General features: G+C 47.0%; 1 protein-coding gene across 3 annotated transcripts; it reads right to left on the bottom strand.

Moving 5' to 3' along the window:
* On the bottom strand, window positions 1–24,180 carry FLOT1 (flotillin 1). 3 transcript variants are annotated; one of them, XM_048489854.1, is made up of 13 exons: window positions 24,031–24,180; window positions 22,095–22,154; window positions 18,887–18,962; window positions 12,936–13,026; window positions 11,563–11,706; window positions 10,583–10,702; window positions 7,941–8,036; window positions 7,670–7,822; window positions 6,355–6,536; window positions 4,954–4,999; window positions 4,721–4,858; window positions 3,460–3,624; window positions 1–1,844 (listed from the first exon to the last, which is right to left on the bottom strand). In XM_048489854.1, exons 2-13 carry the CDS (start codon window positions 22,135–22,137, stop codon window positions 1,809–1,811), a joined length of 1,290 nt encoding a protein of 429 aa, XP_048345811.1. In that variant the 5' UTR covers window positions 22,138–22,154; window positions 24,031–24,180; the 3' UTR covers window positions 1–1,808. The 3 variants fall into 3 exon arrangements, with proteins under 3 accessions (XP_048345811.1, XP_048345813.1, XP_048345812.1); XM_048489856.1 differs by having other exon boundaries at window positions 1–1,841; XM_048489855.1 differs by lacking the exon at window positions 24,031–24,180 and adding an exon at window positions 23,583–23,601.
* Between the last annotated feature and the right edge of the window lie 2,330 nt (window positions 24,181–26,510).

The following is a 26,510-nucleotide window of genomic DNA, read 5'->3' as shown; positions in this document are numbered from 1 at the left end:
AGCAGTAACATTGGCCTTTATTATAAGCTGCACAGCTCAGCAGCAAAATGGCGGAGGGGGCAGCAAATCCTCCCCCTTTGGTAAGGGTCCGACAAGGCACAGTGCTGAGGCTCCACAACACAGTAAGCAGGGTGAAGGCCCGGATATAAACATCTGACTTCCCCATCACAGGATACCAACTTTGGGTCCCTGCAAACAGATCCGGCGTGCTTTATTTACACAGTTAGCAGCGAGGGGGGGGGGAGGTCACAGTTTGAGACACAGAGGCAGAAGGAAATGGAACAGAAGGCTGGGGATTCAATGCCCAGACTGGATATCTGAATTGGTAGGGGACAGAATTGTAGGGGAGAATGTCAACACAACGGTCTTACAATCAGACCGCAGAGGCGGTTCTAGTATTTTCTTTTTCTGACTGAGGCCAAGTGACAACAGGGAGAGAATACTCACAACTGAGCGCAATTTTGCCCTGCGAATGGAAGGAGTTACTCATTGGAATGCTCTCCCCTGTTACACCACATGCATGCCGAAAACCAGAGGAAAAGTTTACACCAAGACCAGTGCTAGTTTTCCATGAACAGCATGCATACGTCCTTGTAGGACTTCCCCCACCGGAAACAGTAAAGCTCCCTGTGACTATCCCACGGGCTTCTTCCGATTGTATATTCCAGTTCTTCGGAAGCGCGTGTTTTGCTCCCAACCACGAGAATGTCGGTGGCAGTGTGCGATTGTTCCAGATGTTAAGACAGTTAATAAGGCACATCTAGACATTGACTGCTAAGTGGATACAAAAGCACACCCCGCGTACATCTCTGCCTCTGCAACGCTCACACACCAGAATTTCCCTCCCTCGTTGATCACCCTCCAGCCTGCCACACAACAAAGAAAATGTGGGACGGGCTCTTTTGCATACTTCTGCTATTCTGATTTCCTATGCTTCTGGATTTACACGCAGCGACGCCTCTGTAAACACACACTCCTTAAAAAAGAGATCTTACCAAGGAGAAAGGGAACATAAACGAAGGCAAAAGTCCTCTTTTTGGCCAAGTACAGCATCTTGGTGGGGCATAGCACCCAGAATTCATGGCACAAAACCAGGGGTTGGTTTGGCATGGGAGGATGTACATGGAAAAATGTAGATGGGTTGGTGTGGCTATGCACAAGTCCTTCATCAATTTTTTTTTAAATACAAAAACCAACCTCCTACAATTTCTTTGCACATTGGGCACACTGCCTTGGGAGTAACCCCCCCACCCACCAAAAAAAACAACATCGCCTCTTGGCACTTGGAAATTGTGGCAGCAAACAATCCAGCAACCTACTTCAAAGAACAAGCCCCTGTTTTTCATAAACATCCGAATTACGTTCTTGTGGCCTTCCCACGAATTCTAGAAGGCAGGCTCTTTCTTAAATCCTCATACAACTTTTAGGAAGTATATGGTGTCCAGAAGTGCCCGGCCAATGGAGTAGTAACAGGGCTCAACTGAGTGAAATGTGATCGGGAGTTGTGGCGGACTTAGTGGGAATGGGACCAAAATGACCATGCTTTACAAGATGCAGTGGGTGATAGGATATTCCTACAGTACACACTGGGGTGCTATAGAGACACAACTGGTGCACGAGACCTCAGTGGCGTTGAGGATTGTTGGCCAACATGCAGCGGTTCAGTCCTTAAAGGTCTGGCGATCTCTGGAGGGCGGGTGGGTGGGTCTCTTGACGGGGAAGACTCTATATATGAACACGTACAGACCAGGATCACAGGAGTTCATGCTCACCAAGGATCCCACCCACATCCTCCCAATCTTCAGCGTTTAGTTCATTCGACCTGGTTTCTTCTGGTTTATCTGCTGGCAAGACAAAAACAAAACACCAGAACAAGGCCATCAGCCCCAGGAACACAAGCGGAATGGTCATCTGCAGTTCTTCAGTGCGGTACATAGAGAGGGAAAACGAAGGAGGGAAAAGAAAAAAAGGGTTTCCAGAACACTCAAGCAGTCAAGGAAATGTGCTTCTTCATTTCCCTGGACTAGCCAAATAACCTCTCCTCCTCACAGTTTCACCTTGCTGCATTTGACTTGACAGGGTGGTAGTGGAGATGTAAAAGATCGGGGAGAAAAACTCCCAGGCAAATAACATTTTTTTAGGAAATCCTCAAAAAAAAAATGTTATTTTCCTGGGAGTTTTTCTCCCTGATCTTTTACATCTCCACTCAAAAGGTGTGCCGAGGGAGGGAGGGAGGGAGGGAGGGAGTGAGGAAGGAAGGAAGGGAATGAATGAGTGAGTGAGTGAGTGAGTGAGTGAGTGAGTGAGTGAGTGAGTGAGTGAGTGAGGGAGGGAGGGAGAGAGGAAGGAAGGAAGTGAGTGAGGGAGGGAGGAAGTGAGTGAGGAAGGAAGGAAGGAAGAGAGGAAAAAAGGAAGAGAGGAAGGAAGGAAAGAAGTGATTGAGTGAGTAGGGAAGGAAGAAAGGAAGAGAGGAAGGAAGAGAGGAAGGAAGTAAGGAAGAGAGGCAGGAAGAGAGGAAGGAAGAGAGGAAGTAAGTAAGTAAGTAAGTAAGTAAGTAAGGAAGGAAGGAAGGAAGGAAGGAAGGAAGGAAGGAAGGAAGGAAGGAAGAGAGGAAGGAAAGAAAGAAAGAAGTGATTGAGTGAGTAGGGAAGGAAGGGAGGGAGGGAGGGAGAGAAGAAGTAAGGAAGGGAGGGAGGGAGGGAGGGAGGGAGGGAGGGAGGGAGGAAGGAAGGAAGGAAGGAAGGAAGGAAGGAAGGAAGGAAGGAAGGAAGGAAGGAAGGAAGGAAGGAAGGAAGGAAGGAAGGAAGGAAGGAAGGAAGGAAGGAAGGAAGGAAGGAAGGAAGGGAGTCTTCACACCACAACTAATTACTTTCTGAAGAAGGCACAGCCATAGGATGCAGTCATGCCCACCAACTTAGATCGATCTAAAAAAGGGCCGAACAAAGTTATGGCGGATAGGGCTCTCAATGGCTATTAGCCATGCTGGCTCAAGGGAATGGCCATGTTCAGAGGCAGTACACTACTAAACGAATGATACTCATTTTTGGGGAGAAATGGGGGAGCAACAGAAAAGGAGAGGTATGTTTGCCTCTGCGTCCGTGTTTGCAGGCTTCTCGCAGATATCTGATTGGCTACTGTGAAAAGCACAATGCTGGACAAGAGGAGCATTTTTATGTTCTTGTTCTCATATTGTGTGCATGCACGTATCTACAAACAGATGCAGATTTGTGACTGAGGCCACACAGTCGGGGGCCTGACTGACATAAAAAAAGGTGAACCGGGGATTTCTCACTATATCGACTCCTCTGAGCTGGACACCTAAAGATGTAGTTGAAAAGGAGCGCGTTTGCTGTTTAGCACCTCTTTGGAATGTCCCTTCCATTGCTGTCTTTCTATCAATGACCAGGGCTCTGGACAAATTTATTTTCCCTCAGAGAATCCAGCAATTTTCCTTTGTACCTGAGAGATGCTAACGCCGGTGAGTTTCTCAACCGTGTCGGGAAGTTTGTTCATGATTTCTAGGACCTCCCCAGTGATCTTGGTAGCCCCCATGTCTCCACTCCCACTAGACACAATCTTGATCTTGTTCACTGAGGTCAAGGGCTTGCTGATCTCTTCAGCCATCTGCAGGAGAGAAATACACACAAGAGTGGGGGTGGGGGTGGGGGTGGAAAAGAACAGATACCAAGTAATTATATTCTAGGTGCTCAAATTTTGCAAAATCCAAGCTGCTACTCCTTAGCTTTTTCTTTTCTTTTTGCAGATCCTCCTATTGGCCTCTAAAAATATCCATAAGCAGAGTATAGAAAAGCTTAATTATCCGGGGGGTGGAGTTTGTTATCCTCTAATCCTCTTCCACATAGGCTTGACTTATTTTCATCTAATAGCGATTCCCCCAAAATGGTCCCATTGGCATCTATTCAAGACCCCCATTTGCTTCTTCAGCAAACATCTCTTCCATGATGGAAACAGCAAACCCCGCCTTTCCTCCACCTCGGTTGAGCAGGAGGTCTGCAGGGGACGCTTACTTGGAAATAGCAGCCCCCGTAATAGGAATGTGAGCAGAAGAGACATCAGCAATAACAGTATCTAAGGCAGTGGTGGTGAACCTATGGCACGGGTGCCAGAGGTGGCACTCAGAGCCCTCTCTGTAGGCATGCGTGCACAGAGTTCGTCATATGAAAATAGTGTAATTATTTCAGGGAGATTATTAGCATTAAACCTAAGACCTAGTTTTGGGGAAGCAGTGTAGGTAACCCTGTTAAGCACTGTTAAACCCTACTGATTTTCATGGGAAGAACGAAAGCACGATCCTTTACCTGGGAGTAAGCTCGGTTGCTGGCAATGGGGTTTGCTTCTGAGTAAACCCTCCTAGGTTCGTGATTCACCCATTTGAAGCATTGCACAGTTGCTTCAAAGCAAAGCCACCGACTACCACCAAGCTTACTCCCGAGTAGCGTGCGCCTCGGAGCCAACCTTTTTTTTTATGCTAAAACCTCAGTATTCAAGTTATTTTGCCATGTTGGCACTTTGTGATAAATAAGTAGGTTTTGGGTTGCAGTTTGGGCACTCGGTCTCGAAAAGGTTCGCCATCACTGATCTAAGGCAAGATTAAACCAAGTCCAAGAACCCATCTGAGAACTACACCTGCTTTTTCTTGCTAAGCTGAGTGCTATAGTTCTTGGTAGATTCAAGCAGCACAGGTGAGGAGAATGCTAACCTCCGGAATCTTCTCCAGAAGCATGTCGACCATGGCTGCATCTTGGTACTGCCGGAAAGCTTCTGCCTTCTTGGCCATCTGCTCAGCTTCAGCCTGGGCTTTGGCCTCGATAGCGTAGGCCCGAGCCTCACCCTTTACCTGGGGAGAGGAGGTTGGGATTGAAAAGGAGAATGAGTTCATTTATTTACTTTCTGTGTAGCCTGACCTTCTCTCTGCCACAGAGATGGACTCACCTTGACTGACTCTGCCTCAGCCTCGGCCTGCATGATCAGTTGAGACCTGACGGAGAAACACAAACAGGAGGGGTGACCACACACCCATGTCTTGCCCCTGACAATTAAAGGGGGGTAGCTGGAGGAAGAGGAGGGACCGTAGCACTCCAAGGATATAGTGCTGCCTGTTGTGTGTAAAGGATGATGCCCGACTGAAGAGGCAAGGGAGAAAGTATGGCTATTAGAGATAACGTTTAAGTTAAGTCCCAGCGTATGGCTTGGCTTACAACATCATCTAGTTTGGCCCTTCCAGCCTGGGACAAAGTAGATTTGCTTCTGAGAATTAAAAGGGTGGGGAGACAGAGAAATACTTGGGCCACTCAGCCATATGTGAGTAGGGCACACATGGAAAAGCTAAATCTCAGAGGTCAAGAAAAACCTGTTGGGCTGAAGCCCCAGTTCAAGGTAGCCCCACTTCAAGGATCAGCAGTGGCGTAGTGGCTAAGAGCAGGTGCACTCTGATCTGGAGGAACCAGGTTTGATTCCCAGCTCTGCCGCTTGAGTTGTGGAGGCTTATCTGGGGAATTCAGATTAGCCTGTACACTCCCACACATGCCAGCTGGGTGACCTTGGGCTAGTCACAGCTTCTCGGAGCTCTCTCAGCTCCACCTATCTCACAGGGTGTTTGTTGTGAGGGGGGAAGGGCAAGGAGATTGTCAGCCCCTTTGAGTCTCCTGCAGGAGAGAAAGGGGGGATATAAATCCAAACTCTTCTTCTTCTTCTAAGACAGCGGTAGATCTGCAGAGAATAAACTGATGAAAGAGACATTACAGTGGATGACCGTAAGGGCATAACACTGAAGGCCACGGATAAGAGGGGGGGGGGGATTCACACCTCAGGGAGGGGTGTGTGTGCGAGAGAGAAATCACACGACTGAACACTGCCTGAGGTAAAAAAAAACCATTCTTGTTCATGAAAAACATAAAAATAGTACACTTCCAACAGAAAGGATAACTTGTTTCACACTGCACAATTCAGAGATTTTTATTTTTCTGTGAAGGACACAGAAAGGTCCTGTGAAGGTATTCAATTCCCCACCACCACCGTATCAGCCTGAAGCAATCCAGCAGCAATGTATTGTCGAAGGATTTCACGGCCGGAATCACTGGGGTGCTGTGTGGTTTCTGGGCTGTATGGCCGTGTTCTAGCAGCATTCTCTCCTGACGTTTCGCCTGCATCTGTGGCTGGCATCTTCAGAGGATCTGAAGATGCCAGCCACAGATGCAGGCGAAACGTCAGGAGAGAATGCTGCTAGAACACGGCCATACAGCCCGGAAACCACACAGCACCCAAATCCAGCAACAGTTCTATCACCCGGAACCACTCCCCCTTTGTCACACAGATGGCCAGGTCTGCCCTCACCTTTCAGCTTCGGCCAGCTTCTCCAGCCGGAAGCGCTCGGCTTCGGCGGGTTTCTTGACCTTGGACTCCAGTTCCCGCTCCTTGCGGATGATCTCTTGCTCCTGGATTTGAATCTGCTGGGCCCGCTCCACCACCAGCACCTGCATCTTCTGCTCCTCAATCTTCTGCTTCGTCTTGGCTACCTACATAACACGGAGGACACAGAGAAGAGCTCAGGGGTCACCCAGCTGTAGGCAGGAAGAGTTCAGAGGCTGAACTCAGGAGGGTTGACACCGCTCAGAAATCTGGAACTCACAATGGTTGTGTCCGCAACTTTTTTCTTGCTTTGTTAGTCCGATCAGCTAAGGTGGGGTGTGAATATTTTAAATACATTAGGGTGGAAGGACAAAAGAATCTGGACAGTACAGAAATGGTTGGAATATATATGGGAAAGAATACAATTGGAAATTTTTGACATAATGTCAAGAAACCAAATATGGCAACTCACAGCCCCTCCCACATTTTCATTTGCCTCAACAAATGCTGGTTTCATCACCCTTGCGCGGTCCAAGCATCACTGTACCCAGGGAATATGTGAGAATGACACCAGGGAACAAGATACTCAAATTAACTCGTCAGCCAAATTAACGAATCAGGCAAATCCATGGCTAAAAACTAACTGTAGTTAAAAAATCAAAACCAGAACAGAGTTTCAGGCTTAGGTCTGAAGGACCCTAACTGGTGAACTGTGTAGCCTGTGTTCGGATGATGATGCTAATTAGGTAGTGTAATATATACTGTGGATTAAACCATGATTCAAACTGAATGTGAACCACAGCAGCAGTGGCATAGGAGGTTAAGAGCTCGTGTATCTAATCTGGAGGAACCGGGTTTGATTCCCAGCTCTGCCGCCTGAGCTGTGGAGGCTTATCTGGGGAATTCAGATTAGCCTGTGCACTTCCACACACGCCAGCTGGGTGACCTTGGGCTAGTCACAGCTTCTCGGAGCTCTCTCAGCCCCACCTATTTCACAGGGTGTTTGTTGTGAGGGGGGAAGGGCAAGGAGATTGTAAGCCCCTTTGAGTCTCCTACAGGAGAGAAAGGGGGGATATAAATCCAAAATCTTCTTTTTCTTCTTCTACACAAGATGGCCCGGGGTAGGCCTTTTATAATGCACAACCCAAGTCCTTCAACCCAAACCAAATTAAAATAACATCCTCACGGATATTTCGCCTAGTTGGATTTCTGCATGTTTCTGAAGCAGCCACCAGGCATACCTGGACGGGAAAAGATCTGAACACACTTGGCACTCACCGATCCGAGGAAGTTGCCTCACCTGGAGCTGATATGCCAAGTCAGATTCGGCTTTCCTTGTGTTCACCTCAATATCGTAGGTCGCTTTCTTCAGTTCGTAATCCCGCTGGGCCTTGGCCATTTCAATTTCACTCAGGTACTGAGCGGACAACTTCTCCTGCTTGGCTTTAGCTTCCTGTGAGGGGGGAGGGAGAGCAGAGGCTTTTCATGTAAAGTGTCCTAGGGTGAGAGACCAGTCAAAAGCCCTAAGCTGGCAGAAAAAGCGCATAGTTCTTTCAGAACTGTGGACTCACCTTGATGCCGGCATCTCTCTTGGCTTCGGCTTCTCCAATCCGGGCATCCTTCTGAACCTGGGCAGTTCGGGCTTTCCCCAGAGAGTGAAGATAATCCTACAATTGAGTGGGGAATTATGATCAGAAGTGCCTACACATGGCACCAAATAGAAACAACATCCAAAACTCAGCACCAAAAAAAGCAGTGGTTTGCTATTTAAGCTGTCTACAGTCTCACTGTCCAGATTCAAATGCTCCACTTGGCTTCCTACTAACATTTCCCACTTAATATAAATGTTAAAAATGTTAAAAATGTTATAAATGTAAAAATGTAAAAAATGTTTTAAAAGGCTAGAAATACATAGTAAGGTTTTGTAGAGTGTGTGCGGCCATTTGGGTTTGTGTTGTCAGCTCTGTTGAGAGACAAGTAAGAAAATTATTACTGCTAACATTTCCCACTATAATAATTAATGTTCTTGTTAAATCAATTTTGTAAAATTGTTACTTAATATAAAAGTTAAAAATGTTAAAAATGTTATAAATGTAAAAATGTTCAAAATGGCTAGAAATACTTAGTAAGGTTTTGTAGAGTGTATGCAGCCATTTGGGTTTGTGTGTCAGCTCTGTTGAGAGACAAGTAAGAAAATTATTGCTGCTAACATTTCCCACGATAATAATTAATGTTCTTGTTAAATCAATTTTGTAAAATTGTTACTTAATATAAAAGTTAAAAATGTTCAAAATGTTCAAAAAGGCTAGAAATAGTAAGGTTTTGTAGAGTGTATGCAGCCATTTGGGTTTGTGTGTTGAGAGACAAGTAAGAAAATTGTCTGTTGAGAGACAAGTAAGAAAATTATTACTGCTAACATTTCCCACTATAATAATTAATGTTCTTGTTAAATCAATTTTGTAAAATTGTTACTTAATATAAAAGTTAAAAATGTTAAAAGTGTTAAAAATGGCTAGAAATACTTAAATGGTGTTAGATATTACTAGAATCTAATGTACAAATTATACTATGTTGTTTACTTATTTGTAGAAAGACCTGTGCATGGCAAATGAATGAATAATTTTTCCTGAAAGATTTGCTTCTCCTGAGGAAGACTACAGTGAAAACGTACTTAAAAACGCGCGAGTCGTTTGGGCAGTACTTTCGATATGGAATATAATCATCCTAAAGATATTGAAAAAATGAACTTATTTTCGTTCAGTAGATTTTGAAGATATGGATTATATATCTCAAAAATGAACTTCTGTTGTTGAAAAAATATTTTACTTGTTTTTCAAAAAACTGGATGTACGATCATTGGATTTAGTAACCGGACAATTATAATATATATAAATACATTTATTGGATATATTGATCCTCCGTCTTTAGTGTGTGACGCGCTGTCTTGTTCCTCTACCAAATAGAAACAACATCCAAAACTCAGCACCAAAAATAGCAGTGGTTTGTCTACAGTCTCACTGTCCAGATACAAATGCTCCACTTGGCTTCCTGACTAACTTATCACTCAGATGACTGTACAATGTGTTTCACATAAAGATATTAGTAGACATATTCCTCCGCCATGGATTGTGAGTTGTCAGTTTGTTTCCGGGCCCAATTCGAGGTTTAGAGCCTGAAATGGCCTGGGGGCCCTGGAAGGAAGGCTGAAATACTGACCAATCAAAACTGAGCACCCAACTTAGTACACCAATTCTGACGTACTAAGAAATAACAAACAGATCTGTCCCCTCGAAGGGAAATCTTCATGGCCATTTTATGTGAGGGCAAGGAATTACATCCTGCGAGTTTTGGAATAGTTCACCAGGAAAATCAAATTTTGAAGCACTGATCTCAGATTGAAAGTTTACCCTCTGATTAATGAGTGTGGCTGACAAGAAGTCAAACTTCTTACAGGGCCCAAAGGGCTCCTGACGGCACGGACTTGCTGGGTTCCTGGTCCTGTCGCAGATCTGATCAAAAAACGTTACTGAGAAATGGAATCTTCTTCCGGTTCTTACTCAGCTAATGTGGTGGTTCACAGTGGAGAGACTCTTTCCTTCCAGCCGAAAAAAATCCCACAAATGAAGCTGACAGGACAAACCAATTATGCCTTTTAAATCTGGATCGTCTACAGCAGAGGTCTGCAACTTGCGGTTTTTCAGATGTTCATGGACTACAAATCCCACCAGCCCCTGCCAGCATGGCCAATTGGCTATGGTTATGGACTACAGCTCCCATCATCCCCTGCCAGCATGATGCTGGCAGGGGATGATGGGAACTGTAGTCTAGAACATCTGGAGGGCCGCAAGTTTGACACCTGTGGTCTACAACAACAGCAGCAATTGAATGTGCTCATTTCCCAAAGCCATTCTGACTCTGATTTACGTTGTCATCATGGGAAACGCTCCTTACTCCCGATGCTCGACACAAGAAGAACAGATTAAGGACAGCCTTAATGAGCGACAGCATTTGTTTATTAAAGAAGTTCTCCGCCTTCAACTGCCCACTATCCTGAGACAGACAAAGTGGCGCCTTCAGTGATTTTTGAAACACGCTTTATTTAAAACAATTAGTCGATTCGCCAGCTGAAAGGCAAACGAAGCAAATTATTTTAATCCCTTAAAATCCCATGATCCCACTGTCAGAAGACAGAATCTACTTCTGGGTACCTTACCTGATCATCGTGGATGTCTTTGAGGGTGTAGCTGACCACACTGATTCCCATGTTGACCAGATCGGAGGAAGCAACTTTGAAGACTTGCTCTGAGAACTTCTGCCGGTCTTTGTAAATTTCCTGCGGCGCGAACAGAGATAGAAGGAGACTGTTCCATCCGAAGCATCCAACTAGCCAGGAAGAGGGCCTCTGATACCAAGTTTCCCGGCCTTCTCATTCTCCTGGAATACGACCCGTTTATTTCAAAGCGATCTGACGTAACTGCCCTCAACATGCCAGATGGGATAGGGAACGTCGGGTGGCTCTGCTTTGAAGCAACCGTGCAACTCTTCCAACGGGTGAATCACAACCCTAGGAGGGTTTACTCAGAAGCCAGCCCCATTGCCAGCAACCGAGCTTGCTCCCAGGTAAAGGACTGCGCTTTAGTTCTTCGCATGAAAATCAGTGGGGTTTAACAGCTCTTAACAGGGTTACCGACACTGCTTCCCCAAAACTAGATCTTAGGTTTAATGCTAATAATCGATCCCAGCGGCCCAGGCCAGCCTATATGTGGGGGGGGAGGGGGGGAGACTCTGTGCGTGCCCACAGAGAGGGCTCTGAGTGCCACCTCTGGCACCCGTGCCATAGGTTCGCCACCACTGTTTTAAGCCAACCTGTGGTGACCTCATATTGTTCCCAGGGCAAAGACTGCTTGTGGTTTTCCACTGCCTGCCCCTAAACAGCAACCCTGGCCTCCCCATCCAAATGCAAACCGGAGCTGATGCCGCTTAGCTCCTGACACCTGGCGAGACTAGGTGAGCCTGGGATACCAGAGAAGAGCAGGCCACACAGAAACAGAACCCAGCTCGATAATTAGAACGACACAGGAAGATATCTTCCGGAATGCAGACGAGAGTCAAGGACGGATGCACCACCACAGCAAAAACTCATTCTGGTCAACAGGGGGCAGCAAAGAGGCACTCTCCCACCAGCAGCCTTACCTCCACTGTCATGTGGGCCATGATGGCTCTCTGATGCCCTTCTAGTGTCTCCAGGGCGATCTGGGCAATCTCAGCCTCTGTCTTGCCCAGGAACATTTGGCAAGCAGCAGACAGCATCTCCTTGTTCTGTCCCTGGATCTTCACCTGCGTTGGGAGAAGAGAGGAAGCTGAGGAAGAGAACGGACGCCCCCAGTTTCCTACCACCTTTCATAACCCCTCAGGTTTCAGGGACAGGGAAAGCATTCCTTTCAGAGCTTGTCTTCTTTTCCCCCAAGGCAACCATGGCAGGAGGCAAGAGCCACGGCAAAGGGCATCCTGTGTCTTGGGCCACAAACTTTAACTCATTCAACAGACACAGGATCAAGGCCAGGAGGTGGGTATAATGGTGGAAAGGCTAGAAGTTGCAGAAAAGAGAAGGAAGGAGCGGGAGGGAGGGAAAGAGAGAGAGAGAGAGAGAGAGAGAGAGAGGAAGAGAGAAAGGGAGGGAAAGAGGGAGGGAGGAAGAGAGAGAGAGAGGGTGGGTGGAAGAGAGAGAATGGGAGGGAGGGAGGGAGGGAGAGGAGGGGAAACAGGGAGGGAGAGAGGGAAAGTGAGAGAATGGGAGGGACGGAGGAAGAGAAAGGAAGAGAGGGGGAGGGAGGGAGAGAGAGGAAGGGAGGGAGGGGGAGGGAGGGTCGAAGAAAGAGAGGGAGGGTGGGTGGAAGAGAGGGAGAGAGAGAATGGGAGGGAGGGAGAGGGAGGAAGGGAAACAGGGAGGGAGGGAGAGAGGGAAAGCGAGAGAATGGGAGGGAGGGAAGGAGGGAGGAAGAGAGGGAGAGAGAGAGAATGGGAGGGAGGGAGGAAGGGAAAGAGGGAGGGAGGGAAAGAGGGTGGAAGAAAGAGAGGGAGGGTGGAAGAGAGGGAGAGAGAGAGGGAAAGCGAGAAAATGGGAAGGAGGGAGGAAGAGAGAGAATGGGAGGGAGGGAGGGAAAGAGGGAAGAAGGGAAAGAGGGAGGGAGGGTGGAAGAAAGAGAGGGAGGGTGGGTGGGTGGAAGAGAGGGTGAGAGAGAGAGAAAGAGAGGAAGGGAGAGACTAAGCTGAGGCAGATACCATTTTGTAACATGAGGCAGGGGGAAAAGACTCCTATTGGATGGAGGGTGGCACAGCAATGTTTTAAATAAATAAGCTTCAGCTACAGCTGATATTGTTGTGGAAACATGAAGGGGGAGGGAAGAAAATGGATAGATATGGTTGGAATCCTCGAAGGGAGAGGGACAATAAATGGGGCTGGGGCGGGGGGGAATCTGTGCTTGTTTCCATAAACCCTGCTTCCCTCCCCCAACCCATGGATATTTCCCATGATAACCCTCCATGGATCACTGGGAACCTGTTACCTGGGCAATGCCAGTGACAGAGATGGGGACACCATGCCGGGTGTAAACTTTTTCACTCTTCACATTGAGCGTCAGAGTATTCAGTGAAATCCTGAGTAAAATGGGAAAGGCCAGGAAGGGGTTAATGAAGAGAGTTTTGCGGGTACGTGTACCTCATAAATATGTCTGCAAAAGTTTGGACTTGGCTGTTTTTCAAATTTTAAATGCAAGCATTGTAGCTGTATCTAGCTGTTGCTTTAAAAAAAAAACCCCACGAATGTGTGTAACAGACTTCCCTCTGTGATACACCTCTGAAGATGCCAGCCGCAGATGCAGGCGAAACGTTAGGAACAAAATCCACCAGACCAAGGCCACACAGCCCAGAAAACCCACCAGAACCCCAAAAAAAGTACAATCGATAAAGTGAATGGGACCTTGGAGTATCTTCATGTTACCAACTTCGCACCCCCCCCCCTCCCCCCCGGTTTTCCTCTACAAAGACTGAATCCTTCTCAATTGCTTTTGGCACAAGGCCTGAGTATATTCTTAGCTCTACAGGACCTGAACAGGACACAGACAGACGGACAACTCCACGGTGGACACACAGAACGACCAGATACAGCACGGAGGAATGAATCCCAGGAAACAGACGCCCACCAAAAGTGACGAAACCCAGATGAGAACAGAACCTAGTCCCACAAAGAGTGATTTTAGCAACGCAGTAAATTTTCCAGAAATCTTAGCGCTGAGGTGAATTTGGGGGGCCCCTAAGAAAAAACCCTCAGAATTATAGGGGAAATGCCTTGGCAAACTAGAAAATATTTTACTGCTTCAGCAACATAACATACAGCAATTATATACAAGCACCTAAAATTTTACCATTTGGCATATTTGTAAAATATTCGTGCTTTAGTTTTCTATAAGCAAAACCCCAAATATACCTAATGAGAGAGAGAGAGAACGAACGCTGCTAACCACTGTGACCTGTGCTTATCTTAGCAATATGTAGCTTAGTTTTCACCATCTGAGAGGTACAGAGAAAGCTGAAAGTAGAAACATTAAGTTTGCAGTAAAACAAATACAACGTATGGTTTGGAGAGTCTCTGACAGACTCTGACAGACACAACCATAGTAGCAGCACGTTTGAATACTGAATTAAATTCATAACACTAAAAACAAACCGTGGATTCTTCAATAGAATACTACCATCACCCACATTATAACTAAATGGAGGTGGAAAGACGGATAAACGTGAAAAGGACCTTGGAGGACTACAGGGAAGGAAAGAGCAATGGAATGGAATCCAGGAAGGATGGACGGAATGGACCAACAGGATTTCTGGGAAATTTTCAAGAGTCAAAGTGCCCTTTGTTAGCTTTAACTCTTGCAAGTTTACACCCCAGAAATCTTGCTGACCTCTAAGATGTTCCTGGACTCAAATCTAGATCTTCTGCATCCGTCTTCTGAAACTACAGGATACACAAAAATGATCACCTAATGTAGTGGGGGTGAACCTATGGCACGGGTGCCAGAGGTGGCACTCAGAGCCCTCTTTGTGGGCACATGTGCATAGAGTTGATCATGTGGGGGGTGGAAAATTGCCCCCCCCCACACATCTAGGCTGGCCTAGGCCGCTGGGCATGACATGTAGGTAACCCTGTTAAGTGCTGTTAAACCCCACTGATTTTCAAGGAAAGAACTAAAGCGCAATCCTTTACCTGGGAGTAAGCTCGGTTGCTGGCAATGGGGCTTGCTTCTAAACCCTCCTAGGGCCGTGATTCACCCATTCGAAGCGTTGCACGATTGCTTCAAAGCAAAGCCACCGACTACCACCAAGCTTACTCCCAAGTAATGCGCGCCTTGGAGCCAACCGTTTTTTCTAAACTAAAAAACCTCAGCGTTCAGGTTAAATTGCCGGGTTGGCACTTTGCAATAAATAAGTGGGTTTTGGGTTGCAGTTTGGGCACTCGGTCTCAAAAAGGTTCGCCACCACTGAGTCCTAATGCTTTAGACTAGGGGTCAAATAACCGAATCAAGATTCTGTTAAGGATAGTCTTTTAGGGATTAGGAAGTTGCTTTCAGTCCCTCCCCCCCAACCACCAAGGACAATGTTTTTTCTGCTCCATTTCTCGCTCTACCACACCCTTTCGAGTTAGCCGGAAACTGCACATGTCATTTTAAAAGCTAGCGCATAACTGATTTAAAGGAGGGGTGATATTTTAAGCTCCGTTATCAGGCTTGTTTTGCCCAATATGATTTTTTTTTCACTGCCTTTGCTCACATTGCTGGCACCCTCGGTGATTTTTTTCCCCCTCCACTTTATTCCACTAATTTCTGCCTCCGGGGCTTGCTACAGACAATTCAGGTTCCCTCGGCGAGGTTTAGATTTTGCAAGACGTAAAAGAGAACTCTTGGGAGAATACATGAACGTTCCAGAGCAGCAATGGCAGACACAAAACAGAACTGCCCGTCTCTTCCTTCCCTCCTCTTTCCTTTTCTGCTGCAGCCTCCAGCAATTTAATCAGCTCTTCCAGACCATTCAGTGCACCAATTCTGCATATCTTCCACATCGGATTCACTTTGCCCTTTCTCCTATTCAGAAGCTTATAGAAAATTAAAAGGTCAACTACTGGATAGAGAGTTCTCTACCCTAATCACCACAGCCAAGAAAACATGCTCCCCCCTGTATTTTTCTCTCCCATTTGAACGGGGCCACTTGGCACACTACCTGTATTGCTTAATAAACCCTGCTTAAAGGAGAGCCATAATGCTTGCCAGGTTTAATGTTATGCCTTCTGCCTTGTTACATGGCAGATTTAATAAGCAACAAAAGGCTAAAATATTGTGCCCATGTAACGGTGGCTCAGTTGAATCTCTGGCCCACCAATTACTACACTGTCTCAGATTCAAGGATATCAGATCCAAGTATGTGAATCTTACTCCTTTACATTTACCCGATCTCCCCGATTTAATTAGATTACACTACTTGTTGGACAACCCTGATCCTTCTCTCTGTATGACAGTGGCAGACTTTCTCCAGGAAATTACTAAATGCCAGTAGATTTCCTTCAACCTAACATTTATTCCCTGTATTGTATATGCTTTTTAATCCATTTTTTATTATTGTTGTACTGTTGTCTATGCCAATAAAGGCTTGCTAATAAAAAATATATATCTTCTACATCATACATAACTGCCAGTGTGTTGTTTTCCAGCCACACCCAATTCAGAAACTGTCTCTCACCTACGCTCTGCCGACCTAGCCCCTCTGATGCACCCTACTCTAACCTCTGGGCTGGACTACTACAATGTGGGGCTGTGGGGCTGCCCTGGAAGACCAGCTAAAAACTTCAATGAGTACAGAATGCAGCAATTATCCAATTTAATTCAGGTGCTTAGAATGCCAGCTGTGAAGCCGTTTTACTGGCACCCACATATTTGGTGAATTGACTCTCCCTCTGCCAACTGTGTCCCTTGAAGCAATTATTTCCCCTGCCCCTTTCATGGCATGTTCCGCCTCTGCCCATTCATGAGCTTTTCTACTCACTCTGCCCCTACCCCACTCTGCAACAGACTATCAGAGGAAGTCCAGAAAATATCAACATGGCGGCCCCTTTCTCAGGCCTGTAAGACAATTCTCCTGTGGAAGGTTCTCTGGCAAGCAGCTATGCTTTAAACTAAAAGCATATAAGGTTCTTCTGGCACACGATCAATTTGATACTGCTTTCTCAGAAAGCTTTGAGGTTTTACTGTGTGGATTTTGCACAGCTGATTTGGGCTCATAGCCAAGTTTCTAAACCCCACCAGGCTTTCAAAAAGGAAATATATAAGTATTTTAAAGCAGGAAATAAAAATTTTAAAGCAGGAAAAAGCAAACAACTTTGCGTTCCACGTGAATTATTATGCTAGAACGATAATACTGAAAGGGCAGAGCAAATTCCAACCCTTCCTGGCCCTGATTGAGACTAGAGCAGGGATGGCAAACCTTTTGGGCTCAGGGTGCCAAAAATTCGGAAAATGGCTCTGCTGGCATGTCGCCCCACTCAAACAAAAGAGTCTTAACAAAAGGAGCAGCAGTGGCGTAGGAGGTTAAGAGCTCGTGTATCTAATCTGGAGGAACTGGGTTTGATTCCCAGCTCTGCCGCCTGAGCTGTGGAGGCTTATCTGGGGAATTCAGATTAGCCTGTGCACTCCCACACACGCCAGCTGGGTGACCTTGGGCTAGTCACAGCTTCTTGGAGCTCTCTCAGCCCCACCGACCTCACAGGGTGTTTGTTGCGAGGGGGGAAGGGCAAGGAGATTGTAAGCCCCTTTGAGTCTCCTGCAGGAGAGAAAGGGGGGATATGAAACCAAACTCTTCTTCTTCTTAACATATTTATTTATTTTTAAAATCATGAGTGGGATTATGTATCATATAAAGAAACCTTAAATAATTACACAAGTGACGCAAACAGGGAGAACAGTGGTTGTTGAGTGGTGGTGAACACTGGCGTGTCACCCAATATGTTGGGGCGTGTCCCCTTTGACACACATGCCATAGATCTGCCCTCATAGGGCTATAGCAGGAAAGAATGAAACTGGAAAGTTAAGAGTGAAAACAATAACCACAGATAAATATAACTCGTCCATACATATCCCATCTACTCTAAATACCGTATATATTCGTGTATAAGCCGACCCGGGTATAAGCCGAGGCACCTAATTTTACTGCCCAAATCTGGGAAAACTTATTGACTCGGGTATAAACCGAGGGTGGGAAGCCGGGAGGCAGAGGGAGCTCCTTATTTGGGCAGTGATTCCCTCTGATGTCACTGCCCAAATAAGGAACTCCCTCTGCCTGCTGGCTGGGCTTGGTCAAACCCAGCCAGCCAGAAGGCAGAGGGAGCTCCTTATTTGGGCAGTGACATCAGGGGGAGTCACTGACCAAATAAGGAGCTCCCTCTGCCTGCCGGCTAGCTGGGCTTTGTCAAACCCAGCGGGCAGGCAGAGGGAGTTCCTTATTTGGGCAGTGACTCCCCCTGATGTCACTGCCCAAATAAGGAGCTCCCTCTGCCTCCCAGGGTGCCTCCCTGCCAGCCAGGGTGAATTGGGGTTCCCCCTTCACCCTCCCAGGAGGGCAGCAACAAGCAGCTTCCAGGTGGCAGGGAGGTTGTCCCGGCCCCGCCCCCAGCCTCCTTGTGATGGATAGAAAATGGTGACTCACGTATAAGCCGAGGGGGCTTTTCTCAGCCTTTAAACAGGGCTGAAAATCTCGGCTTATACGCGACGGTATGTAATCCCTAGCTCAATAATAACAATGCCGTATATAGTAGAAACTGATAGCCTCCTTCTTCTTGTCTTTTTGAAAGAAAAAAACCACTTCAGCACATTTGAAGTTTAAATCCCCCTCCCTTCTGCTCCATTATAACCTCTGGGGTATCTTTCTGGGGCTCAGGGGGCAGGAGCTGTTCTTTAAGGTAGAGGCACCAAATTTGCAGCACAGCTGCTGGCGATTCTCCTTACAAAAACCATCTAGTCTGGTAAAGACTGGGCCAGGGGTCCAATTTTATGGGCCCCCGTTTTTCTAGCACAGCATCAGATGACATTTGAGTCTCCTGCAGGAGAGAAAGGGGAGATATAAATCCAAACTCCTCCTCCTCTTCCTACCTTATTTCCCACCCCTGCATTGGGGACCCAGGGTGGCTTACAACACCATCCCACAATTTTATCCTAACAAAATCCCTGTGATACAGTTTACGACAATAGAGAGTGACCCAAAGAACTTCCACGGCAGATGTGGGGACTGAAAACGGGTCTCCCAGATGCCAGTGTGACACTGTAAGGACTATACAACATTGTCCCAACAGCAGTATTGCTGTGGTGCTAGTGGAAGAGCTACTCAGGATTCAAGTTATTTCTGCTCACAACAAAAGCCTTCCGGGTTGTCAAGATCTTCGCTGGCTTTCCAAACATGCAGCCGCCAAAGGACTCACCTCTGAATCTGTTGGACACAAGGTATCACAAACACCCGTCCTCCAGCTATCATGACTGGGGGGCTGCGGCAGAAACCTGGGGGAAAAGAATGGAATTAATAAAGCATAAGCATTCATTGTCATTGTGCATGCACAACGAAATTTACAGCAGCATTCCTCGATGCACACAATTTCAGACTCATACCCCATCCTCACTTTCCCCTTCCTCCACCCATCCCTACACAGCCCCAAACACATCGACACGAAGCCGTGGAGTTCAGCATCGCCCCAGCTCTAGAGTAGAAGCTGTCTCTAAGTCTCTTTGTCCTAGTTTTGATAGACCTGTATCGTCTGCCGGATGGTAACAGTTCAAAAAGAGAGTGTGCTGGATGAGACGGGTCTCTCAGAATATCTTGGGCTTTCTTTAGGCTTCGGGAATTATAGAGTTCTTCCAAGGAGGGGAGAGGGCAGCCGATAATTCTCTGTGCAGTAGTGATCACCCTTTGGAGCGCCTTCCTATCTGCCACTGTGCAACTGGAGAACCATACACAGATGCAGTAGGTTAAGACACTCTCTTAAACCACACAAACACCTTTGCAATATTGCTTCCCACAGAGGTACAGGGCCAAACTGCATCCCTCGTTCCAACATGGAGACGCTGCTGCCATTTTAAAGGGATTTAAAGATGCTGCAAGAGCCCGATCAGGATTGAGCCTACAGCAGGAGTCTGCAACCTGTGGCTCTCCAGATGTCCATGGACTACAATTCCCATCAGCCCCTGCCAGCATGACCAATTGGAACTCTTTGTTTCTCCTCATACGTGCCTTCTGAAGTGCCAAAGCAGTTGTGTGAGGGGAGGAACAGCCATTTTGGAACTTGAAAAGGCATGTGGAGAAACAAAAGCTCCTCAGCCTGCCTTTGCGGCATTTTAAAATCCCTTTTAAGTGGTTGTGTCGTTCAGGGATTGGACCCACGCACAGAGGCAAACAAGTCAAACTAGGGAAGCATAATATAATTTGCCAAAATCCTGGGTGAGGGACAGACGAGATGGAAGAACAGAAAATGCATAACAGTCTTTTCCAGTCATTTCATGTTACCACACATATGGGGAGAACACAATACTCTGTTTCCCCGAATATAAGACATCCCCTGAAAATAAGACATAGTAGAGGTTTTGCTGAAGTGCTAAATATAAGGCAGTGGTGGCGAACCTTTGGCACTCCAGATGTTACGGACTACAATTCCCATCAGCCCCTGACAGCATGGCCAATTGGCCATGGGAATTGTAGTCCATAGTAGTCCATAGCTGATGGGAATTGTAGTCCATAACATCTGGAGTGCCAAAGGTTCGCCACCACTGATATAAGGCATCCCCCGAAAATAAGACGTAGCAAAGTTTTTGTTTGGAAGCAGGCCCAACAAACAGAACTCAGAAAAATAAGACATCCCCTGAAAATAAGACATAGCGCATCTTTGGGAGCAAAAATTAATATAAGACACTGTCTTATTTTCGGGGAAACACGGTATATACAACTGCCATTTTGTCTGAAAGGGGCGACACACATATTTTCAGCCTTGATACACACATATCAGGACTCTGATTGGCCAGGTCTCCGATTTGTGTGTACTAAAACTGAAAATACACAGGCTGTACTCTCCAGACAACTAGCCAATTGCACATAACAGGAGGATGGCATGCAGCATATCATAACTAACAAGAGCGAATACGAGTTACTATCAGAGAGCAAAGCCACCCAAAATTCCTCCCTGCAGTATGGCAAATATGACACTTTGCATCTCTCAGCTGTGACTGGATGCAAAGAAAGGGGGACTGCTTGTTTTGCTGAAGTTCTTTGCACCCACAAGATTATATTATGGGGCTTGTACAATACAATACAACACAACAATCTTTATTAGGCATATTAAAATAGGCTCCAGAGCATTACAGACATTTCTGAAGTACAAATTAAAAGTACATTCAAAACACAGACAGATAAACTGTATCTAGCATTGGACGTTACTTAGAAAATTCTGTCACTTGTCAAAGAAATTTTGCTACTTTTTCCCAAGAGCATGGCCTCTGTGTTATTTAACAAAGGCTCCACAACAGAGTTATCAGTCTCTTTCAGATTTGTCTAAGACCTGCCCAGGAGAGAAATTCCTAATACCCACATATCTCGGACAGTCAAGTACAATGTGAGCAAGAGTCTCCACTTGGTTTTTACAGTGTGGACAGACCCGATCCTGGAGAGGGATAGATACGTAGCGACCCTTTGTAATGGCCGATGGAAAAGTATTGCATCTGGCCTTTGTAATAATCCATCTCTGTTGGGGTTCAGTTAATAGTTCAAGATATTTGGCTATGTTACCCTGTTCTGGTACTATTCCAACAGAAAGGGGTGAGCATGATTTATGGGGCTTGTACATCCAAGCAGTACCTTCTCTGACATGAGACTGCATGTTTAAAGGGGGTAGATGTGCAACATCTAATCTGGGATCGGCTAGCTCAGATTCTGTTCGGAGCAGCATAGTGGAAAATAAATGCCTTTTCTAAAGGGGCCAAATCTGAGCTATCTTTGGGTCAAAGGTCGCCACCACACTCCAAGAAAAGAGGCAGACAAGACAGGAAGCTATTAGAAAGTCGAGTTCAGTTCCTGCTGGGGCAAAGTGTAGTTTCCAACAACCTGAGCAGGCAACTCTGACATCCTACAGTAAGATGGACAATCACTGGACAGAGGGATGCACTGTGCATTGCAGAGAATTTCACAGGACAGGAAATACTGGAGTCTTTTCCTTCCTGACTACACTTCTGCAACCTTCTAAAACTGATCAGCTCAGTTTGAAGAAGAAGAAGAGTTTGGATTTATATCCCCCCTTTCTCTCCTTCAGGAGACTCAAAGGGGCTTACAATCTCCTTGCCCTTTCCCCCTCACAACAAACACCCTGTGAGGTGGGTGGGGCTGAGAGAGCTCCGAGAAGCTGTGACTAGCCCAAGGTCACCCAGCTGGCGTGTGTGGGAGTGTACAGGCTAATCTGAATTCCCCAGAGAAGCCTCCACAGCTCAGGCGGCAGAGCTGGGGATCAAACCCAGTTCCTCCAGATTAGATATACGAGCTCTTAACCTCCTACTCCATTGATGTTCCTTGTTAGTTTGGAGCTATCTGTTTTACTGAGGCATCCCCCTTCCTAATATCAGCAGAAGGAAAAGAAGACTAAGAGTAACACATACCTGAGACAACCATGGCCTCATTGGGGCCACAAGTAAAGAACATGTTGGCGCCTGGAGATTCTGCAAAGGGGAAAGAAACATGGATATTAGAGCTTGCGCATCCACCTTCTCTCTTCTGCCCCATCAAACAACATTTTCCCCTCCTATTATAGTTTACCAATTTTTTAAAAATCTAGTTTCCTAACTTTAGTTGGTTTTTAAACCAGAACATCAGATCTCAGCAAAGAACACGAACTCAAGGATGAAGTGAAAATTGGCTTCGTTCTTAGTACAGATTTTTAACAATCCTGAGCACAGGGCTAGAACTTACGTATGTTGGGCCTGTGAGGGTAGAGCTTATGTGCCCAATCCCCCAACAGGCCAGCATGCCTGGCCTCGCTCACCCCCAAATTATGTAGCCCCCTCTATCCACCAACATCACATGTACAAAAATCTGCAGAGAACTGAGAATCCACTCTGTGTCTTGATGTATACTTACTACATGCAGATCAGTCAGCGATAGTAAACCTATGACATGTGTGTCAAAGGTGACATGCCACAATGTTGTGGTTGACACGTCACAACACTCGACAACAACTATTCTCCCTAGTTGCAGTGGTGGGATCCAAAAATTTTAGTAACAGGTTCCCATGGTGGTGGGATTCAAACTGTGGCGTAGCGCCAATGGGGCTGGGTGGGGCACGACGGGGGCGCGGCCGGGCATTCCGGGCGCGGGGCATTCCTGGGCGGGACTGTGGCAAGGACACAGCCGCTGCTCCAGTCCTTGGGTGGGAAACGAATGCACGCAGGCGCAGGCTGCCACGCACACCGGTGCACCTCCTGCTAGACTGATTCAAGTTCTGCGCGCTACTGCTGAGAGGAGGGGCGTAACTAAGGCCAAAATCACATGGCAAAATCACCCATTAGTAACCCCCTCTCGGCACACACAAATAATTAGTAACCCACTCTCGGGAACCTGTGGGAACCTGCTGGATCCCACCACTGCCTAGTTGAGTAATTTTGGTCATTATTAGACGTTTCTTTCTGCAATGCATAGCACCACACATGATTTGGACTGTACTTTTAAAAAATAAATATGTAAATCATTGTTTCTCTTTTTGTTCGGAGTGTGTGTGTGAGTGACACAAGAGCACATTAAAGTTAGGCATGTCCCGAATTTCTGACACACTGAGCCCAAAAGGTTTGCCATCACTGCCTTACACCATGTAGGATACAAGCTTCCTCCCACGAGAAAACAACTCCGAGCACCTCCCTCTGGCTGTACATTTCCTCTGGGCGTGAAAATAGCCCTGCAAACATGCCTTCCCCCCTGGCTAGATGCGAGATCTCTCGCCCTGCCTTCCCAAGAGCATCATTACCCTGCCTGTCACCTCTGCAGTGCGTGCAGAAATAGGGCCTCCAGGAAGCAACCGCATCACAGAGCTTTCTAGGGCGCCATGAGGACTAGTCGGTGGATGCAAGAGAAGGGCAGAAGGCCATTGCTCTCACCTCCTGCAGGTGAGCTCCCAAAGGCACCTGGTGGGCCACTGCGAGTAGCAGAGAGCTGGACTAGATGGACTCTGGTCTGATCCAGCTGGCTTGTTCTTATGTTCTTAAGGACAGGCTACAGAGGGCAGAGAAACCTGCAAAACAGGGGGCTGGTATTCCCCAAGAAAACGGGGGATCTCTTCTGGAAGGCCTGTTGGCAGCCAAGAAGCTGAATTCTACGGGGTAAACAGACATAGCAACGCTTTTTTTTCTTGATTTGCTAAGGACGCAAGGGCGAAGAGGTCGGTGTCCCCCCCCTCCCCCCCGCCAATCCACAAAGCATGCACCCCCCCCTCCCCTGCCCAATCCTGAAAGCATCCGTCCCCCGCATCCCGGGCAATGCTCAAAACATGCAACCACATTCCCCAGCACTCCTGCTGGCAAAAAACGCCTAAGCTTCCTCACTCACCCCTAGGGAGGGCACTTGAGGTTCTCGCTTTTAAAAGCCATGCGACACAATTGCAAGCCGCTTGGTTTCCTTCTTCCTGTTGCAAACAAACACGCCCTTCCTGGCTCTGATACCACCCTCACTTTCCCATCAGGCATCGGATACCTTTTCCCTCCCTCCCTCCCTCCCTCCCCCGCGAGGTGGGACAGTGTAAACAGCCGTTACATGGAGGATCTGCTGCCATCTGCTGGCTACTGAGAAATTGTGCAAACACACACACACACACACCCCAGTGACAGCTTTTGAGTTACTACTGGGGTTCAGTTGCTGGTTTTTAACGCGTGAAACCTCACCTGTGATTCCTCAACTGGCAGAAACCCAACACGTGTCAATTCCCCTCTTGCACAGACCTCCAGTGAAGGGAGGAAGGGAAACCTGAGCCTTGCTTTAGAGGCACCGATCCTGCCCACTAACAAGAAAAAGCAGGAGTCTTCTGGCACCTCAAAGTCTAAAAAACACAGTTTTTTTTCTTGCATAATAAAGTTTTGCTTTTCCCCCCAGTTTACTTCTTGGGAGGATTATTTATTGCACTCAATATTACGCTTTGACGACTAGGCAAACTCTGATATATTAACTAAATATAGAAGAAGAAGAAGAAGAAGAAGAAGAAGAAGAAGAAGAAGAAGAAGAAGAAGAAGAAGAAGAGTTTGGATTTATATCCCCCCTTTCTCTCCTGTAGGAGACTCAAAGGGGCTTACAATCTCCTTGCCCTTCCCCCCTCACAACAAACACCCTGTGAGGTGGGTGGGGCTGAGAGAGCTCTGAGAAGCTGCTGCTGTGGCTAGGCTCCAAGGTCACTCCAGCTGGGAGCGTGCTGTGTGGGAGTGCACAGGCTAATCTGAATTCCCCAGATAAGCCTCCACAACTCAAGCGGCAGAGCTGGGAATCAAACCCGGTTCCTCCGATCAGAGTGTACCTGCTCTTAGCCACTGCTCTTAGCCACTACGCCACTGCTGCTCCCAATAATATCTCCCCAACACCCCCCCTTCCATAGACCACCCCCCAAGTCTCCAGGAATTTCCAAACCCACCCAGAGTGAGCAAACCTACAGAAGACGCCTGGTTATTTTTGCAGCAATAGGCTAACACGGGTGCATCAACAGAATTCATGACAACAGCTTCTTCTGTTCCCTCAACTTTTCGGGGTGGGGTTGCCAATCACCAGGTTGGCAAATTTAGGGATGGAGCCCGTGGAGGGCAAGGATACCTCAGCAAAGTATTAATGCCATAGAGTCCATCCTTCAGCAACCATTTTCTGTGTATTGTCGAAGGCAACCATTTTCTCCTGGAGAACAGCTCTCTGTTGTAATTCTGGGAGATCTCTGGGCCTCAGCTGGAAGTTGGCAGCACTATCTGCTAAGGGGCATGCGTCCTTCCACCACACAGACCAGTTTGAATCTTTTGTTAAGGCTAAGCAGCTTTCCTTCAACTAAACTAGTTCTTCAGTTGGAGGAAAGCTTCTCAAACTGGAAGAAAGTTTGCCTAATGGCCCCTTCCGCACATGCAGAATAATGCCCTTTCAATCCACTTTCATTGCACTTTGCAGCTGGATTTCACGGTGCAGAATAGCAAAACCCACTTGCAAACAATTGTGAAAATGGATTGAAAGTAAATTATTCTGCATGTGCGGAAAGGGCCTAAGAATCTTCTTAGGGCCTGAGTGGTGAATCTTCTCCTGAAGAAACCTTTCTGTAGGACAACTGTGTCTTGAACTGCAGCACATTAATCTTATCCAAGAGAATACAATGAAGGCACAGAAAGTTGAACTTAAGGTTGCCAGCTGGCCTGAAGAAAAATCTCTTGTCCCATGAACGTAGGCTTGGTGTGTGGAAAAGGGCAGTTGAGGGTTTTCATGGAACGGAGCTAAAGGTCATAGGGACCATACCACTCTGATCTTGGCTCATTTTCACTGTCTCCCAATTTGTTCCCCGGGCCCAATTCGAGGTACTGGTGTTGACCTTTAAAGCCCTATGTGGTTTGGGGCCAGCATATCATAAGGACTATCTGCTAACATATGAAACCACTGCAACCACCTTTTGAAGCCTTGCTTTGGCGTCTCTTGCCTACTGATTTAGGTGGGTGACAACCTGAGGGAGCAGTAATTTCAGAGGTGGGATCCAGCAGGTTCTCACAGGTTCCCGAGAGTAGGTTACTAATTATTTGTGTGTGCTGAGAGGGGGTTACTGATTGGTGATTTTGCCTCGTGATTTTTGCCTTAGTTACGCCCCTCCTCTCAGCAGTAGTGTGCAGAACTTGAAGCAGTCTAGCAGGAGGTGCACCGGCGTGTGTGGCAGCCTGCGCCTGCGTGCATTCGTTTCCCACCCAAGGACCGGCGCAGCGGCTGCATCCTTGCCACAGCCCCCCGGCCTTGAGGGAATGCCCTCTTTTCCCCTGGAATGCCCGGCCACACCCCGTCGTGCCCCGCCCAGCCCCATTGGCGCC

This window comes from Sphaerodactylus townsendi, linkage group LG03, assembly GCF_021028975.2.
Source record: "Sphaerodactylus townsendi isolate TG3544 linkage group LG03, MPM_Stown_v2.3, whole genome shotgun sequence".
Classification (NCBI taxonomy): Eukaryota; Metazoa; Chordata; class Lepidosauria; order Squamata; family Sphaerodactylidae; genus Sphaerodactylus; species Sphaerodactylus townsendi.
The sequence above is the reverse complement of the archived record's forward strand: the minus strand, read 5'-3'. Positions and strand labels throughout refer to the sequence as shown.